We start from the raw sequence: 17,990 nt of genomic DNA on the forward strand, positions 1-17,990 counted from the left end.
GCTTATAAGCCCTTACTTCCTCCACGAAGCTGAAGAGTCCCAGGAACGAAAGCACCGCTCATCGTATGTGCTACTTTGTCTTTTGGTGCTCAACGCCTTTTCTGTTAAAAGTAAACCCTAATGTTTTGTACACTAGATCATTACTTCACCGGGAAGTGGGAGCCTACGGGCCGGTGATGGCCTACATGGGTAATGTTCTCAGGTTCAGGAGCTACTTACGTAATATAGCCAATAATTCGAGGCGCTGGCCGGCTTCGTGGCGGTCACTACTGATCTTCTTCTGAGAATCGTGGCGTAGTAATAGAGATAAGCAGACCAATAAACCCAGAGACAGGTTCCACGCGCAGATATGCATATCTCTAACAAGAAATTCATAGCTGGGATTATCTTGTGGACCTTACTAAGAAACTCTTAATAGGCCACGAAAGGGGACTTTTTACTTTGTTACGCACTTGCTTTCCCTGTCTTGGACCAATCTTTCGGCCAAACTGAGTGATTGTGTCGCAAGCTTAAAACAAGAATAGCTCTTCCAACCGCGTTGTCCACCTACGTTCTTGCGTCCCTGTTGTCCTACCAACCAAGCTGATCTCCTGAATGACGCGGCGAGCCCAGACAAGTATATAATTCCGTCTACCAGCACGGCAACGAAATGAAATCATCCCCGCTGTACCCACAAGCCCTGGCAACTACTTCAAACTCATGATCGTTTCTGCAAGTTGGTAGGCGTGACCATTCCTCCCTCAATATGAGTTGACACTCCCCGTTACCTGCTTTCTCATCCTCTTCCTTAGCGGCGTCGAACATGCAACGAAGCACGGCCCGAAAGCCCATCTGTGTACCAGCGCGCTGCAAGTAGTTCTTGGTATCAGGTGGCCACTCGCTCCGGTTGTTACAGAACCACTTGAGATTCTCCGCTGTGGGAACTTTTCGCGCCTTAAGGCACTCCGCGGCAATTTGGAAAATATTCACAAAGCCTCTTCGTAGAGACTTGTTGGTTTTGAGGTTCTTTCGCATCTCGAGATCGAGATGCTCGAGCTTGAATTCGTTGACCTCTATCCAGAAGCCGCCATCATCAATCTCATTCGGCATAATGTCGAACGTAGTCTCGCCCTGAAAGATCAAAGAGGACCTCATTCGGGCGGATAGAAATCCTCCAACACACCCTCCGCATGTACATCCGTAGCGGAGGCATTCTCTATTAAACCCCGAAGCCCCTTGCCCAAATAGCAAGGAGAGACAGGACACTGCGGCATCAGGGTAACCTTCAAAATGGTCGGATAGATCCAAGACCCTGAAAAGACCGTATTGCTGTTGCGTTCGCATTGTCTCTAAAGTCTCCTGTAACGCTTCGAGCGGGGTGTACCCTTCAATATCACGGGCCGTCTTCCAGCGGTCGGCGTAGTGAACATTCTCAAGTAGCCACTGTGTACTCAGGGGCTTAAGCTTGCAAGCCGTTATGTGCAGAAGCGTGGCTTCAGAGTTCGTTATCCGGTCCCAGCCAATCTTGTCGTCCGCATGAGCGGCGAAATGATTTCTGAGCTCGTCATCTGTCAGAGCAAGGGCTGCATAATGCAGCGGCAACGTGTCCCGAAGTCTTTCCAATTTCATTTTCGTTACCTCAGTAAATCGATCTGCTTCATAGATAACTTCGAGTTCCTCGTTCTCAAGATCTTCAGCATGGCTTCTACGGGGCTCGAAATCAGAAGCCGCCGCAATGGCGCGAGACGGATGCTGGGGATCGAAAGAAAATGCGAAACACCGAGATGCTCCAATTCGGCGAAAACCACACGATCGCCAGAAGTCGATAGCACCAGATTGAATTCGAATGCGTATCCTCAAGCGTTCTTCTGCAGACTTGCCCACTAACCGTGATTTAATATCATCCGTCAGTACACCGGGACTAACTAGAGCATGCAGAGTCCATGCTAGCTCAAAGGCCTTGGTGGAACCGTAGAAAAGATCGGAATGTTTGCCATCTGGCTTGGCGTCTAAGCAGAACAGCCGGGCTTTGTTCAAAAGTAAAGACACTATTTTCTGCCCGAGCCCTTTCCGACGCAGATTCAGTTCTTTAACGTGGAGTTTTTCGATCAGGAAAACAGGGCCGTGGTCAAGCTCGTTTCCCCATGCGCTAGTTCCTCTTTGTACTGGATGGTCCTTATACTTGGCCTTGACTGTTCCATATCGATCAAAGACATGGAAAGCCACATTGCATGTTTCCTCGCTAAGCACTTCCATCTTTTTCCAGAATTCGGAGCGTATGCCCTTTCGATGAATATACCGAGCCAGAGCGGTGGCGACAACAACGCCGTCACAAGTGCATTGGGCGACAAAATTTGTTATCCACCTAGACTCGTTCATTCCCTCATCAGTCAAAAAGAGTCGAATATTCACCGTTCGTGCCGTGTCGCCGGACGTGGTATACTCGTGCTCTTCAATATCCCGTTCGCGATCCAGGTCTTCGCTCTCATCTTCCTTCCACCATTCTTCTTCCTCGGAATCATCTGATTCATTATATTCAGAGTCATCGTCTGCTGACTCATCGTCTTCGAACTCCACTCCTGGTCGTCAAAAAAAATTTGTCAGTATAGCTTGCGCATCGGGTAGGATTTTACGCTCTATTTGTGTTAGTGAAGGAAAGGAGAGCGCACTGCTTCGCTTGAGAGATTCTCGATTCCATTTCATTTTCTGTCCATCACTTTCCATTTTTTGTTTGAAACCTTGCTTTCTGCTCTGATTTGGTTGAGTTTTTTACGACGTAAGAGAAGGCAAGGGCAGATGAGAAGCCGGATAAGTGAGGTGGTATTATATTAGCCGTCAACGTCGGTTGTATCCAAATTGGCACGCAAAGTTTCAGTCACGTTCAACTCAGCCCCGGAGCTGAGCATGCGTCTCCAGCTTTCTAATGGGAGACATCGACACAGCCTCGCGCTAATGCACGGGATTTCAGCCTCGCGCTAATGCACTCGATTTCACACCGGACTCTGCGCCATAATTCAATTATTGATTCCTCTATGCCGTTGTTCTATTCAACTTGATATCGCTTAGCGGTTGTGGAAGGATCGACCTCAGATGTTGTTCGGCTATGACCATTCCGAAGAGTTTCAGTGATCTATTATGACCGCCCTTTGTCCATTCCAATCCACGAGCTCTGTTACCAGACAGGTTCTTGAAGGGTCGTCATTTTCGTCGCCATTTTCCATGGCGAAAGCATTATGGTAAGCAGGAGACGAGCATTTGGGCTAAAACTTAAGGAAGACATTTTCGCTACTAAATAATCATAATGGGGCGCAGTACTAGAGGCCATGAGGCACTCTAACCACGATAGCACCAAGCAGAGGACAAAAAAACATCGGAGGCAAAGCAGTGGGTCACAAGAATAAAGCACTATGCCAAGCACAGGCAGCGTAGTAAAACAAAGCCCGCATATTCTAGGAAGTAATGGTAAAGTTCCTAATCACTTTCTCTTTCTATTTGGCTCCCGGTAGGTGCCCCTTTTTTACCTTAACCTGTAAAAGGCGGCTCCGTTGCTATCGACTCCAACTTCAGCTCTTAGAATCGGGAATATAGCCTCTCTAGGCATGTGGTGCCTAAAACAATTTCCCAGTCTTAGACCGAACATATTCTAAGTATTACTTTGTCGTCTACTCTCTCACTAAGTGCGAAGTGCCTACTGAATGAAGTCCGCTCGTTCTAGTAGTTCTTGAATTGCTCTCATTTTGCTTATTATCCTGGATGGCCGTCTGCCTAGTGCTTTTTTGTTTTACTACGCTGCCTGTGCTTGGCATAGTACTTTATTCTTGAGCCATGGTGGTCGAGAGATATACAGGAGATACATTGATCGAATCTCAAGCAAGTCTGCAAGCAGTCTCCATAGCAGACCACCGGATCCTATCGGCCCTATGCTTGCCCGCGGCCCGTCCAAGCTGCGTATCTGAGACCCAGTGGCGACCTCCAGCACAACGGTAACCGCCAGTTTGTTTTATCCAGCGGTAGCCCATGACACAGACTCCCATTTTCCGCAATCTTGCCTGTGCTTGCTGCTCTCAGCGGCGATTTTGTTCCATTTGCTCTCTCTGTTTGCGGATTTTTTCTAGTTCCTCTTCCTGTGCCCTTCGTTCTAGCTCGCGTTGCACGCGGGCTTGTTCATGACGGGCCCTAGTTTCCTCATGCCCACTTTGCCTTGCTTCTTCCACTTCCCGAACCACAAGGTCCTCTTCTTCCCTTGCTTTCCGGAGAGCCTTTGCTTTGGTCTCCTCGGTCTCTTTCAAAATCAGATATTCCTTGTCTCGAGCTTCAGCAGTGACCATGTCCTGCTGGAGTTGGCTCCACACTTCATCCGTGACGTCAGTATCTCGTGAATCAATATCTGTAGGCCGGTGGCCGGGAGGTGAACGAGTTGTAGCATCAGATGTGTTGCTCATTGCCATGTTCGTGTTGGAGGAGCTATTGCTCTTAACTCTAATAGACAGACTGGGAGGTGTTACCTCAGCCTTATCCCGGGACGGTAAATATTGCGTGCGCTGACATTGTTCTCTCTTCAAGCGCTCGGTCACCATCTGATCCAAACATTGGAGTACGATCGGTTCTGTAAAAACAAGGCCATTCCGATTGGTGTTCTGGAGAACCTTTCTGAAAATGTCCTTGGCAAGGATATCGACGTCACGCGCATTTGCCCAGGTGGCTATTCTCGAGAGGCGATTGAAATGCCGACTCATCTCTCCATGGAAATCGTCTCGTGGTTGTTCAAGGACGCCAAGGTCAAAATCCACATTGGACTTATCTTGCGTATCTTTTTTTCTGCTGCTGGAGCAAAGATGTGAGGAGAGTGATGCAATCAGGAGCAGATAAGGAGTTGAACTGAAATGAATCCGGGAAGCGGCTTGCAAGTCCTGGATTAATAGTCATCAAGTGGTTGATGTCTGCATTGTAACCAGCGAGAATGATGATCAGTCTTTGCGCGGATTGGGGTTTGGTAATGCGGTCCACAATCTGGTCCATGGCTTGTTGCGCAAACTTTCCGTCGGCAGGGCGATATGCCTCGTCAACGAACAAAACTTTACTAAGCGCACGTTCAAGTGTTTGTTGCGTCTTCGGACCAGTCTGCCCTTCGTATTGTCCAACCAGATCTGTAGTTGAAATCTCAATGATATCTGCCGAAGCCAGCAAGCCCATATCATAGTATATTTGCCCCAGTTTTCTTGCTGTACTCGTTTTCCCTGTGCCTGTTCGAAAACAGTATCAGAATCCTCTTTTGAACAACGCGTGACCCAATTAGATCCTTACCTGGAGGTCCACGGAAAAGAAAGTTAAAGGGCACTTCATTGCGGGGATCACATTCCAACTGTCTCATCTTCCTAACAATTTGTCTGTAGCCCTCTAACTTCGCAATAATCTCGTCACATCCTATCACACCCTCAAATAGCCTTGCCACATTTCTGTCATCTCTCTCACTACGGTCGAAGTCTTCGTCAAAGTCTTCAGCGTCCAAAGTAGACGGCAACGAACCCGCCGCATGACGCGCACAAGAGATCCGTTTCTGAAGCTGCATTTTCGCTGAGTTGAGCAGAATGTTGACCTCCCCTGCATTTCCGAAAATAGGCCGGTTTCTTGCTCGTTCTAACATATCCAAGGCTACCCTTCGACCACGTTCGGTGACATTGAACCGTTGCTCTTTCAGCTTCATGGTAAGGATCTGATCCAATTCCCCCTTGGCAAAACCTTGAAATTCCAACGCCTGATCTAGCGGGAACCGTCGACTGAGGCCTGGATTGACGTTCTGAAACATCTGCTGCATCGGTTCCCGGTAACCCAAAAGCAGAACACATTGATCTTCACCGGCTGTGCTCTGCACCTCCGCCACGATAGTGTCCACCACGGAACTCCGGTATGGATCGCTTTTCGCACTAGTGCCGTCCGAAGTGCCCCCTGCAAAGAGGCCGTAGGCCTCATCGATAACCAAAACTTTGCCTAAAGTAGACGCAAGTATGCCTTTCGTGTTCTTCTCAGACTCGCCAATCACGCTGCCAACAAAATCTGACGGATTCTTTACTACCACTAGCGAGCTTGTCAGAGATGGCGAATGCAGCCCCATGCCACATATGACTTATTCACATACCTTCGCCGTTAGATAAAATCCCAATATCGACCAATATTTGACCGCAAAGTTTCGCAACTGTTGTTATACCAGTCCCAGGTGACCCCAGGAAGACCCTGGCCAGGGTAAACTCGACCGGTGGCAGTTCTTGCAATTCACGTTGGTGGTTATACTGGATACTGTCCAGCAATGACTGGACAGTCGTCTTCACTGATCCCAAACCAATCATGCTCTTCACTTATTGCCACGCAGACGAACTCTCCAGCGCCTGAGATGACTCCGGCCCTATGAGATCCTCCGTCAACAAAAAGTCATCTGATTGACCGACCCGGTTTGGCCTTTCCCGTTTGAGCCTCTCGGACTGTCGCTCTGCAATTCTGGCCCCGATATTCTCAATCGCCCTTGCATTAGCAAACCCCTCGCGGCCACGGCCTCATCCAACACGACGTGCGACAATGCGACTGTACAGTCCGCTCGGCCCATCCTCAACTTTCATTTGATTTTTATAGTGCTTCTTGATACTGTAATCAAAAATTTTCAACAATTCGTTATCGTCATAGTCATTGAACTTGAGTTCATGAGGAAAGCGACTTGGAAACCCCGGATTATGGGAGAAAAATTTCTCCATCGGCGTGCTGGTATCCGGCAAGAATGAACACAATCTTCCCTGTGAGATTCTCATCCTCTGCCAGGAGGAAATCTAGGACCTGTGTTCCTCCGAAGCTGCTTCCATGCGCAAGTTGATATGCCTCGTCAATAAACAATGCGCCTCCACCGGTGCTCAGAATCTTTTCGAGGGTCTTCTGGCACCCTGACACACCATCGTTTGCCAGCTTCGAACCGGTTGTCTCAATGAATGTATCCCCTGGGATAATTCCTACGGAGGCCAGGAAGCGAGCATAAAGTCGCGCCACCGTTGTCTTTCCTGTACCTGGGTTTCCGAGCAAGACAGACCCGAATCTTTCGGTTTGCAAATCAACTCCCTGCCTAAAACATACATCGACCTTGGCCTTGAGAGTTAAAAACTTTTCCTTGATGGATTCAAGTCCGATCAGCTCCATCAACGTGTCAATTTCCCGACTTTGAGCATCAAGGAGCTTTTTCTGGTACTCCCAATCATCCTTAGCAGCTGATGGTGTCGTCGCAGACTTGTTCTGGCGACATTTAACTCCACCGCTGCCTTGAGGGACCTGTTCATCGGCAATTGGCTTGGTGGTTGTGTCACTGATGGCTTTTGGTGCCTTGGTGGTGAAAGCTGTCTGAATATAGCTGGGTCTTGCCTCTTTGGATTGTTCTTGAGATGATGTACCTCATCCCAATGCTCACGAAGGACTCCTATTCAGATCGATCCCGTTGCAGACGCTTCAAATGTGCGATTTCATCTTGGGCTTCGGCAAGTTGACGGTGTATTCCTTTTGCCTTCTCTCTCTCTCTCTGCTTCAAGCTTGAGGTTCCGTTGTCGCTTGCGTTCTTTTGCCCGATCTCCTCATTACAAAACCGGCAGGCTCCTTTGATCTGCGCACAAGCCTGGGAACTGCGATGTCCACGCGAACAGGTCCACTCAATGATCCTGGTACATGTCATCTTGAAATGGTCGACCAGCTGATGGCACCTAGATGGACATTCGTGGATCCCACACCGCAGCTTGACACTACTAAAGTATGAACTCAGCGATAAAAGTAGGAATATCTCCAAATACCAAGTAATCATCTCGTGGGGAAGGTACCATGGTGCAGGGCAGCCACCATCAGGGCATTCACTTTCAAAATCGCCCATTGTTTTTAAAATTGCGGTCTTCTGAGGATGTTGTTCACACTTAACGGGTAATCCCTCATAGAGATGGCCGTTGGATTTTAGGTGATCCATAAACGGCCTCCAAGGACTTTCTCCCTTCCGACTTGAGACAAATGTGTTCGCGTTTCCAACAATTATCAAAACGTTCCGTGCCCGTGACAACAGGACATTCAAACGTTGAGAAGCCGCCATAAAACCAATGTCTCCGTTTTTATTACTTCGCGTTAGAGACGCGATGACAATCTCACATTCTTCACCTTGATAATTATCTATTGCCTTGATTAGAAAGACAACCTCGAAAATCACGCCTGCATCTTACCTATCGTCGACAGCTTAATCCGCCGCTTTGAATGGTTGGCACCCGCTTGAGAGAGAAAGCCCGCCTTGACTAGCTCGTATGAATTAAGGTCGTTCCGTACTGGGTCATTTTGTTTACTTAAAGTCTCTCGCAGAAGATGCAGCTGTCCCAGGTAAGGGGTCAAGACAACCAGCTTGTCGGTTCCATAACCCTGTTGGCCGAGGTACTTGACAATCTGCAAAACAATCTCTGCTTCAAAAATATTCTTCTTGCTTTGTTTGGATCCTTCATCCCGTTTATCGGTTACTTCCGTGAAGCTGAGTTCAGGGTGTTCATGCTGGAAGAAGATTACGCGATCCTGCAATCCTCGCGGCCGGGGACAATTCATGGTCTTTCGATCGTTTTCCAAATTGGGATACGTGAGACGTTGAACAAGCGCTGAGATTTCCGGACACATTCTGTGCTGCTTTAGTAATGTTGCATGCGGATACCCGACATGGATCAGCCTCTCAAAGAGGGAAACATTCAGATTGTACCCATCGCCTTTCTCGATAATTAATGCGTACTCGTTTATCTTGGGCCGTAGCTGCAGATGATCCCCGATCAGCACCAACTGCTTCGTCTTTGGGGCCAATGCCGCGAGGACATGTGAATTGAGGATTTTCGCCTGCTTCCTCAAGAAGGACGATTCCTGGAGAGACGTTGCGAATGTCCTTTGAATATTTAGCGGCGGCTGTAGTTGTGCAGTCGATAATGCATTTGGATCGTAGAATATCCCTGGTCTTGTCGCCAAAAAGGTTCTCTAATCGGCTGCAATATTGGTTGAACTGTGCGGCATGGTTTTTCACAGTCGAGATCTGTTCGTCCAGTATTGCATGTTCCCAGGCGCGACGTTTCTCATTTCTCACGTTCTTGCTCATCTCCCAAACACTGTGGCTGGCGTCAGGGAGGCAATTCGCGAACACCCCGGCATCCATACCCTTGACCCAGCGCGCGTATAGATAATCTTTTCCAATTGCGTGGCCTCCACTACCGAATGTCGTCATGCCAATCTCTTCCTCTGGCAGCGCAAGGGTGTCATAAATATCCGGTTCCTCAAATTCCAGATAGTCCATGACAATATGTGAGGTGCAAACAAGGTTTCGGTAGCCTGAAAATGCAGTATTCAACGCGTCCTTGGCAGAATGTGCATCGCTTTTCAGTTTGTTTAGTATGTTCCACGATTCTTGTGACCTCTTGTACGATGATCGCTGTTCAAATAAACTGAGCGGCTGTGTTCACGCTGTTGACTTGGAGCCGATCCTAACTATGCCTGAAGGATTAATACCAATGTCCAAAAGGTCCTCCAAAAACTAATCTAGAGCATGATTTGTATGATACATGACAAGTATCTTCTCGTTCGTATGGTCGTGAAGGACCTTGGTCAGGAGGCCGCCGATGAATGATTTCCCAGTACCTGTAAGCAACGGCGTTATTCAATCTGGGTAGAACAAGGTGACTTCCCATCCACATACCTGGAGGACCTTGTATAAGGCTGACTCTTTGAATCAAACCCGCAAGCAGTGACTCGAGCTGTGATGGATCCAGTCTCACCGGCTTTGACGTTCCCAAAATGCTTTGGATATCACCAACGCCCTGCTCCTTGGTTGCGTTGGTCACATTCAGAGGGACAATGTCTGACTCTCTCACGGACTGGCCTTTTTGGTGCAGAAATAATTCCTCCGTCAAGGGAATGTCCACTGTCTCTTGAAGGCACTTCAGAATGGGTTCGTAGGCGAACATGGGCGTCTCCACAAGAATGAAATGTACGTCGCTGTATAACTTGAGATATAATAGCGTTTTTTAAATGCTTCATCTCCAGCAATCCGGAGCATAATTATCGGTGGCTCAGCAACAAGAGCATCTTCATCCCTTTCTATGGTAACGAAGGCCACAATTTCGGCTCCCCGGGTCAAGCACCCAAAGGCTTGGTGCTTCACAAAATTTCGGTTTTGCTTCACATACGATATGCGTTTCTCCTTAAAAAGTTTGCCGATGTTCTCGAGACCAGACTTTCAGCTCACTCCCAGGCAGCATGCGTGAAGTCGCATGCCATCGTTTCTGCCGTAGGAGAGCCGGGCAACAGAAAGATTCCTCAGGCGGAACGTCGATTTTCGCCCCTTTTTCCTCCCATTTGCAATCTGGACATCCTCCATATATATATCATATATATATTTAGTTCGGAAAGCATGTCCTCTCTCAAAAGCCGAAATTGATTATCACGGAAAGCGGTGACTCGCTGGTGACCTTAGAGTTCCGCAACATCATCGGCTCGACGAGGGAATGGTCTTTCCGTGCAGCTAAACTCATCGGAAGTTGGAAGAATGGCAATTTTTCGGAAATCAAAGAAATCGTTATCATGACGGCCGCCCGCTGTGAACGCGGACGGGTCGATTGTGTTCCCAGAACACTTCATTTGCAGGAAATGGTTCAGCTTGTGGCCGAGTCCACGCAGCTCGAATGAAGGAGAGCGAAACAGTGACCCATCGTTCACCATCGTCTGCGCGTCTGCAGTAACATCCACTCCACAAGAGCTCAGTAAAGAGAGTCATTCCGTCATCATCCATGCCAATTCATAGATTGCATCGTCGTCCAGCGTTCGGGATGCGAACGCTCCCATCCAGGCATTCCAAAGAGTACGCGGCTAAAGAAAAATGACGAGGAGTCGCTCGAGAAATTGCCCGTTACAGAGGGTTTTGATTCCCGGATCGCTCAAGTATTGTAATAACTTGGCCTTGTACTGGTTAATGAAGTCAGACGTTGTGTTAAATCGCAGTCCCTTGTGAAGGGCAGTCAACGCGCCGGGGCTGGCCATGAGACGTTCAACAGCAACAGAGTGGTCATTTTGGGCTAAAATTGCCTCGACAAATCCCTTGAAGTCGTTCACATTCTGGACTGAGTGCTTTCCTGCGATGACATCCTGAAGATACTTTTTCTGGCGATCCGACCGGGTCCTAATCGCAGACATGTTGCAATCCTGTTTGTGAGTGTGCGGGCTAAGGCTTTGAAAATGAACTTATGACTGACTATCATATGGGACAGAGCGTTCCTTGCAACTTCAGGGTATTCCAACCAGGCATTATGTGTATATATATTCTCTTCCTGGTGGGCGGGATGAGACCCCGCCAGAAAGCTGCCTGACCCTGCACGTACCTAGTACGTAAATTGCAAGGATTATCCCTGGAGTGCCCAAGTAAGGCTTTGCATGGGAGTGCTGGCTTCGCAGCAGGTGGCAAACTTGCAGTTTATGCCACGGCAACGAGGGGGCCCATGCCGGATTCCACGAAGGCTCGCAAAGAGTTGCTACATGGCTACCAAACAGCAAGGGCGCAATACAGCAAAGTACCCTGTTCTATAAGTACCATTGAGTTTCCATCAAACTGGACACCTTGTGGCTGCAATCCGAGATTCCTACACTTTCCACGACGATATCTAAACATATTTTTGTACCTTAAGGCCATCATCTCATATTCTTACAATGTCTTCAATTACTTTCCATGGACGCGATAGAGGCTACGGAAGTGGTTATGGAAGGAACAGTACGCCATGGAGTCGAAAGCAATGCGTGCAGCAGGCTCCTCTTCCCCCACGGGGTGAGGTTCTTGCAACGATTTATCCAATTGACCTTCAAGAGGAGAAGCAGGATATAACCGCTCAGATAATTGACAGCCAATGCTTGGCTTCTTACAACTGGCTCAGTGGAGGAGAGCCTCATATCCTCATACCGGGTAAGAAAGCATGTCACCAAAGGGTTTCCATCGCGAAAGGATATATCGCCGCTAATCAGGTTTTGCTGAACAGGTGAGCCTCCGAGGTGGGCTCCTCTCTCAAACCCAACTCGGCTGGCGGAGGATTCGGGACTATACTTTCGAGATCAGAATGCTGCTCGCTATCCTAGCCACCCTATGGAACCAATGATTCAAGCCATTCTTGCAAGCAAACCTGACTTCTCGCTTCGGGACACTGACATTGTCGCATGCGGAAGTACACTCGGGAATTTGTTACGTTTTGTCCGCGGCGAGGGCAAGCCCTTTCGAATCCTCGTTGAAGCCATTGGGAGAACAGTCTTTTTCATGAGGAGAGAAAATGCCCATGACGAGGTAATCCCAAATGTATACGGGTACGGCCACACTTTCCCCGAGGCATATACCACGTGGAGCGCGGACGTGAAAGGATCCGAGTCACACCAAAGAGTGATGAAGTACGACCTTGCTGGTATGAGTTGCTTAGTCCGCTTTGAAGCAGACGGTTATCTACCTTCGGTGGCACAGAACAGTAGCAGTCGCAGCTCAGAAGGGGATCCACCAGAGGCCGCAGAAGATCTTCTGTCTTCCTTGAAAAACGTTGCTATTTCCAACCTACCTGAAAGTGGTCTAAAAATCTCAGAAACCCTCAAAGTGTCAGCCGGAGGTGAATTCACCTCTCAGTCGGCCATTTTTGACCTGAAAACCCGCTCCATTAGGAAGAAGGACGAGGATACACTCGGCCAAGAGTTACCCCGGCTGTGGATTGCACAGGTCCCTAACTTTATTCTTGCCCACCACAAAGCTGGGGTGTTTAGTGATATCCAAGTCGTCGACGTACGCGAGCGGGTCAAGCATTGGGAAGAAGATCAGAAACCCACTCTGGCCAGGTTCGCCGACCTGCTGAAGAAGATAGTGGCTTTTGCGCGAAGCTCGGAGTGTGGAAGGTTTGAGATCACCCGCGAAGACTGTGCGACCGTCTTGGAATTAAGGGCGCAGTGCGCTGGCGCTGGGAGGGTTTTACCCCCGTATGTGGCGAAGAAATGGGACGAGGAACTCGCAGGATCCGATAGAAGCTATTCAGTCGACGGCCTTTGAGATGATAATCATATCACGCTCTATCAGTTGATTTTATCTATTTTGTATTGACGGTAAAGGTGACGAGTGAAACTCAGTTGGCAAGCTCATGTGAAGTTTTTGCAAAAGCTTCGTGATTGGAAAGGATGTTTGAGGAGCAATCCATTGCGGGGTTACAAGTGTTAGGATGCCAATGCGAATCAATCCACTGAATCCACGATTGGCTTGAAGTTGATAGGCTACAGTACATTCTTAAGTTTCGTAACGTCCGAAGGACAAACCTTCTTTCAACATCCTCCTTTTGACTAGCCCAAACTAGACCATCGTACGCTCATGCTCTGCGCCGGCAAACTAGGCCATAACATCGGAGACCGCATTTTAAATAAATTCCCACGATTTCACGGACTTGGCAATGGCTGTAGTGAACTTAGCTCCCAGTCAATGGGACTTGATTGTGATTTAATTCCAAAGAGGATTATGCATCGCATTTGCATTAAGATCCAATAAAAGAACAATGACGAAGTAGGATCCAATAACCCAGCAGGAAGGATGTCAAATGTAGTACATCGTGTTTCGCACGTTTTGATGGACTCGAACGTCCGAGGTCTCTATCATCCGTCCGGTGCCGCCACCGCCTTCGAGCATACTGCCAGATATGCTGGATTCCGCGCTTGCATCAAAGACTTCCTTGAGATAACAGCGGACGCGCTCACAAACCAAATCAGCGTAGTATGCAGGCGGACAGATACTGACAGCTCTCGTCGCGCGACCAAATAAATAGCACATACTGTGGGTTAAGTCCTCAAGGAGGTCGGCTGCGTTCTCGAAGGGTGGTTGCGGTTTCTGTACAGAAAAAATCTCATCCCACACAATATAATAGTGAGCGGGTCGAGCTGTTCCCTGCAACGACAGGTTAATAGGGCCCAACAGCAAGGGAAAGGTAAACTGTACCAACGTCGTATTGAGCTGGGGCGTCAGCCCCAGTGCACCAGCACCTTTCGTCGTGATGGATAGAGCATTCTGAGCGGGGTTGCGCACCGCGAATCGTATCATGTTCTGAGTTTGTCTTCCTCTCAGCTTGACACCCGCTGCCTGGCCAGCTATAACAACGCAGACTTCGACTGGCAGATAGGACGGATCTTGACGCGTGCCAACATTAACTACTGGTACATTGGAATCAACATTGATCCCATATCCTGGATTTGACGTTAGGACTGGACTGCTCTGAGACGGAAGGTCCGTTTAAAAACGTACTTTCACGGAAGAAATTCTCGACTGTGGTGTATCTTCCAGATTCGTCTGGTCCGGAATTGGCGGGCTTTTTCCCTTTGGATTTTATCTTACCAATGGTTTTTGGACCAGCCCCTTCAAGCCAGAATTGTACTTCTCTGGGACCACCACCGTGGTCTAGGAACAACTGGAGGGTGGGTTAGGGATTTCCCGTCTGCAGGAGAAGCCAAGCCTGTGATAATTTTGAACCGTGGGATATCTTGTCCCGTCCTTCTCGCCGGTATGCAGCCATTACCGTTGACAGCTTTCCTTCCTGATAGCATGCGGCATATTTGACCTGACAATTTATGAGGAAACGTGCGGTAGCAGCGCGAACACTCACAAAAAAGCCTCTGAGAACCTCGAGCCCAGCACCCAAATCAAACTGTTCGACTGAGCTTGGATCAATCTTGAAATGTTTGTTTGAACCTAGGGATATTATTTCTCCGTTAGTTTTGGGATAATAACCCATCACAATATTCAGGGCCTGCAGCACCTCGGGCTTGTAATGAAACATCGCGCTCGCGTTCGTTGAAGAGAGATAATACCAGCAATAGACGGAAAATCTGTTTCAGTTTGCGGCCCGTGGGTGCTTGGGAGACCTCAACATTGTAGCGAAACAAGCCATCTTTGGACTCGACCAATAATTGGAAATAATTTGCTTAGAGAAGGACTTTGCTTCCTCGAGTTCCATACCCCGGTCGCGTGGGAAGACGACCTCTGCCTTCAGACTGGGGAGAATTGGCCGCTAGTGCTTTCTGAATACCATCTTCCTTCTGCTGAATCATTCGATCAAGATCTGGGGCCTGAGCTTGCCTGGCGCATCACCCTCTATAGATAAGCCAACCCGTATCAAATGCACAGGGACAGAATTGCTCACCGGAATATCTCTTTACCTCGGCCTCGCTCTCCACCCCTAGAACCTCTCCCACCGCGAGGACCAGTGTCTCCACGAGAGTGGACGTCATGACCTCGAAACCCGCCGCCTTGTCCGCCGCGTCCGCGTCCCCAACCACGACATCGAAGGATTCTACCTCGATCGGACGTCAAAGTGTAAATATTATCTATCTTGTCTCGAATGACAACCGAAAGGATAGACAGTGGGATTCTGATGGTGGGAGTCTTTAATTGAGGTGCAGGGCGGCGCAGGAAAATATATTGTCGAGGGAGATGACAGAGCCGGACGTATACGACCACGACAAATTTTCAGTCAGATTATGAATTCCGGAACGTACAGAGAAGCGATCGCCGCCAAGTGCAAATGAGGTTACCTATATTTGTGGGTACTACCAGAGGGCAGGTGCCTTCCTTCTATTCATTAATTACTCCCGTTACATTTACTGCCAAGCGGTGCGCTGGAACCGGATTGGATAAAGAAAGCGTTCATTTGCCATATTTCAAACCTCAAGATTCTGCTACAATAGAAGCTGCTGGCCGAGAACGGCGGTTTCGCAGCGTCGCAATTGCCAAATCAGCCCCTGTCACGATGCATTCTTCCTGTGACCAGCAGCCTTCAACGCGGTCTAGAACCTCGTCATTCAGAACAACTGAGACGTCGTACAAACTTGCATTGCTGGCATTTCGTGTAATTTTGTAGTCGACTCGGCTTGATTTTGCCAAGCGACCCAGAATGGATCTTGGGTGCTCGACCTTGACTTCCTCCCGCAAAATGCGAGACAAGTAGGGTAGTATTTTGATTCGAGTCAAGAATGCCTCGCATTGCTTAATGTTCCCACGCGAATTAATAAACAACGCGCCGATAATACTTTCAATGACGTCGGAATAGAACTTTTCAGCTCCTAGCTGGGCTAAACTAACCCAGGGATACGTAATTCCTGTTGTCAAGCACGCACGGATCGGCTCACGCAGTTTTTGATATCGCTCTAGACACAACTTCTGGGCCGAAGAAACATCCGGGTTATCATGCCGCATGAACCTCCAAAGCTCCAGGATGCCGACTTGAGTTTCCCGAATAAATTCTCCGCTTTGTAATTCGCGAATACAGATCTGATTTTTGGGTAGCCCAAATTCCATGCATACAAATGCGAGAAAATGTGCGTTGACTACTGCCGCCTTTGCTCTCGTCATCTCCTCTTCAGTCAACGGCGGCGTATGTTTGCAAAGTCATCCTTTATGATCATGTCGAGAATAGCATCACCGAGGAATTCAATTTTGGTACGATCCTGTACTAAGATCCCTTTGCCATGACGGGTGTGTGAGAGCTTCCCAGACAAGGGATCGATCGACAAACTGATAACTTATTAACCTGTCAACCTTCTCTTCCAAGTCCGGTCTCATAATGAAGTCCGGCTGCGAGGTCCGCTGACGTGCTAGTGAGGGCATTCGGTTCGGAACTTCCGCTATGAACACATGGATCATCGCCCAAGCGAGCGGCATACCGCCATCAACATAAGCTGTCCCTACAAGTGCTTCTAATGTATCTGCAAGGGATTTTCCAGATACCGTACGTTTGCCCGCGGGCAGGCAAGGTTTGTCGGAAACCGCTGGGACAGTCTACTTTCTGCTCGTCATAGGCTCCGTTAACAGAAACGGTCCCAGACCTGCCTTTAGGGCGGCGTGGGCGAGCGATGCATTGGATACCATTTGGCTTTTGCGTTGGGATAAGTAACCCTCGTGCCACAGAGGGTGATCTTGGAACAGTTGGATGCACACGGCAAATTTTCAGACGCCGTCGCCGAGATATTCGAGACGTTGATAATTGCTCGTCCATTGAGCTGATGGTGCCGTAATAGCAACTGCGAGAAATCCAAGGCTAATACAAGAAAGGCACTCAAGAACGGACTCATTCATGCGCGCCGCAATCATGAGTCTCTGCTGTAGCTGCATCAACGCGGCGAAAAGGAGACTTGCGCGGCTCAGTTCCCAAGGCAGAAGATCAACGGTGCATAAGCTTGCGGGAACCTTTTTTGCCCGACACTCCTCACAACCCGGGTTTCCCTTGGCGGACGACGGCTAGCGCAAAGTGCTTTTCACAAGGAGGTCCTTCTCCTAGGGAAAGGCTCACAGAACACCAAAGGTTCTGAAGTATGGCCAATCTGCATCCATCCAATGAATATGTGGGGCTTGTTATACAGAAGTTCGCATCGGACGAGCCCCGACGGTTGAGAAGAGGATTCGTCACGGTACCAATCCAGGCAATTCCGCCGCTCTTGATTCTCCATCAACCATGTCTCAAGCTCATCGAGAGGAATGTCCGAAGATACCAAGACATTACGACAATCCACAGCCCCGTTGCTGGGAACTTTTGTTCGTGTTGACGACAGCAGAACGGATGTGGTCTCACCCATCAACTGTAGCTCGGCCGGCGATATACTGGAGTACTCCAGGAATTGCAAAGAAACAAGGAAGGTCGTTTCACTGTCCCAGAATAACTCCAAAGGTTCTTTTGCAGGAAATTGAACGGGTGTGATGAGAATCATTGCAAGATCGGGACGATCTTTCCCATTCTGGGATATGGACATGCGGCTTCTACACATTTTATAATCTGTGGAATCTGCTAGTTGCTTCCAAAGGGTCGAAGATAGCCTCAATCGCAATTCGACGTCAGGATTGGTTGTGCGCCTGCCAAATCTCGCCAGAGGCGTTCGGGAGTTACCGGCAGGAAATGGGCCTTGATCAACTTGGCTCGATGCAAAGCAATATAGGCCTGAAATGC

At 48.7% G+C, this 17,990-nt stretch overlaps 4 protein-coding genes across 4 annotated transcripts; 1 reads left to right on the forward strand and 3 right to left on the reverse strand.

The window, feature by feature from the left end:
• Positions 1–446: 446 nt before the first annotated feature.
• On the reverse strand, positions 447–2,740 carry BP01DRAFT_324199 (uncharacterized protein). Its single transcript, XM_025572815.1, has 2 exons — positions 2,649–2,740; positions 447–2,558 (listed from the first exon to the last, which is right to left on the reverse strand). The coding sequence occupies exons 1-2, from the start codon at positions 2,701–2,703 to the stop codon at positions 631–633; spliced, it is 1,983 nt and encodes a 660-aa protein (XP_025428912.1). The 5' UTR covers positions 2,704–2,740; the 3' UTR covers positions 447–630.
• Positions 2,741–4,043: 1,303 nt separating this feature from the next.
• On the reverse strand, positions 4,044–11,193 carry BP01DRAFT_403790 (P-loop containing nucleoside triphosphate hydrolase protein; the record flags this gene model as incomplete). Its single annotated transcript, XM_025578686.1, has 19 exons — positions 4,044–4,797; positions 4,859–5,222; positions 5,284–6,054; positions 6,116–6,324; positions 6,373–6,526; positions 6,557–6,583; positions 6,617–6,716; positions 6,754–7,388; positions 7,456–7,748; positions 7,821–8,157; positions 8,208–8,853; positions 8,888–9,457; positions 9,494–9,538; positions 9,572–9,642; positions 9,701–10,007; positions 10,082–10,180; positions 10,250–10,375; positions 10,489–10,748; positions 10,914–11,193. The coding sequence occupies 19 exons, from the start codon at positions 11,191–11,193 to the stop codon at positions 4,044–4,046; spliced, it is 6,048 nt and encodes a 2,015-aa protein (XP_025428913.1).
• Positions 11,194–11,700: 507 nt separating this feature from the next.
• On the forward strand, positions 11,701–13,066 carry BP01DRAFT_403792 (uncharacterized protein; the record flags this gene model as incomplete). The annotated part of the gene is made up of 2 exons (XM_025578687.1): positions 11,701–11,953; positions 12,027–13,066. Coding segments are annotated over 2 exons (1,293 nt in total), but the record flags the coding sequence as incomplete, so codon positions are not given.
• A 531-nt stretch (positions 13,067–13,597) lies between these two features.
• BP01DRAFT_384886 (argonaute/piwi family protein) lies at positions 13,598–15,282 on the reverse strand (the record flags this gene model as incomplete). The annotated part of the gene is made up of 4 exons (XM_025577545.1): positions 13,598–13,945; positions 13,997–14,241; positions 14,300–14,462; positions 15,211–15,282. The coding sequence occupies 4 exons, from the start codon at positions 15,280–15,282 to the stop codon at positions 13,598–13,600; spliced, it is 828 nt and encodes a 275-aa protein (XP_025428915.1).
• Between the last annotated feature and the right edge of the window lie 2,708 nt (positions 15,283–17,990).

This window comes from Aspergillus saccharolyticus, assembly GCF_003184585.1.
Source record: "Aspergillus saccharolyticus JOP 1030-1 unplaced genomic scaffold BP01scaffold_30, whole genome shotgun sequence".
Lineage (NCBI taxonomy): Eukaryota > Fungi > Ascomycota > Eurotiomycetes > Eurotiales > Aspergillaceae > Aspergillus > Aspergillus saccharolyticus.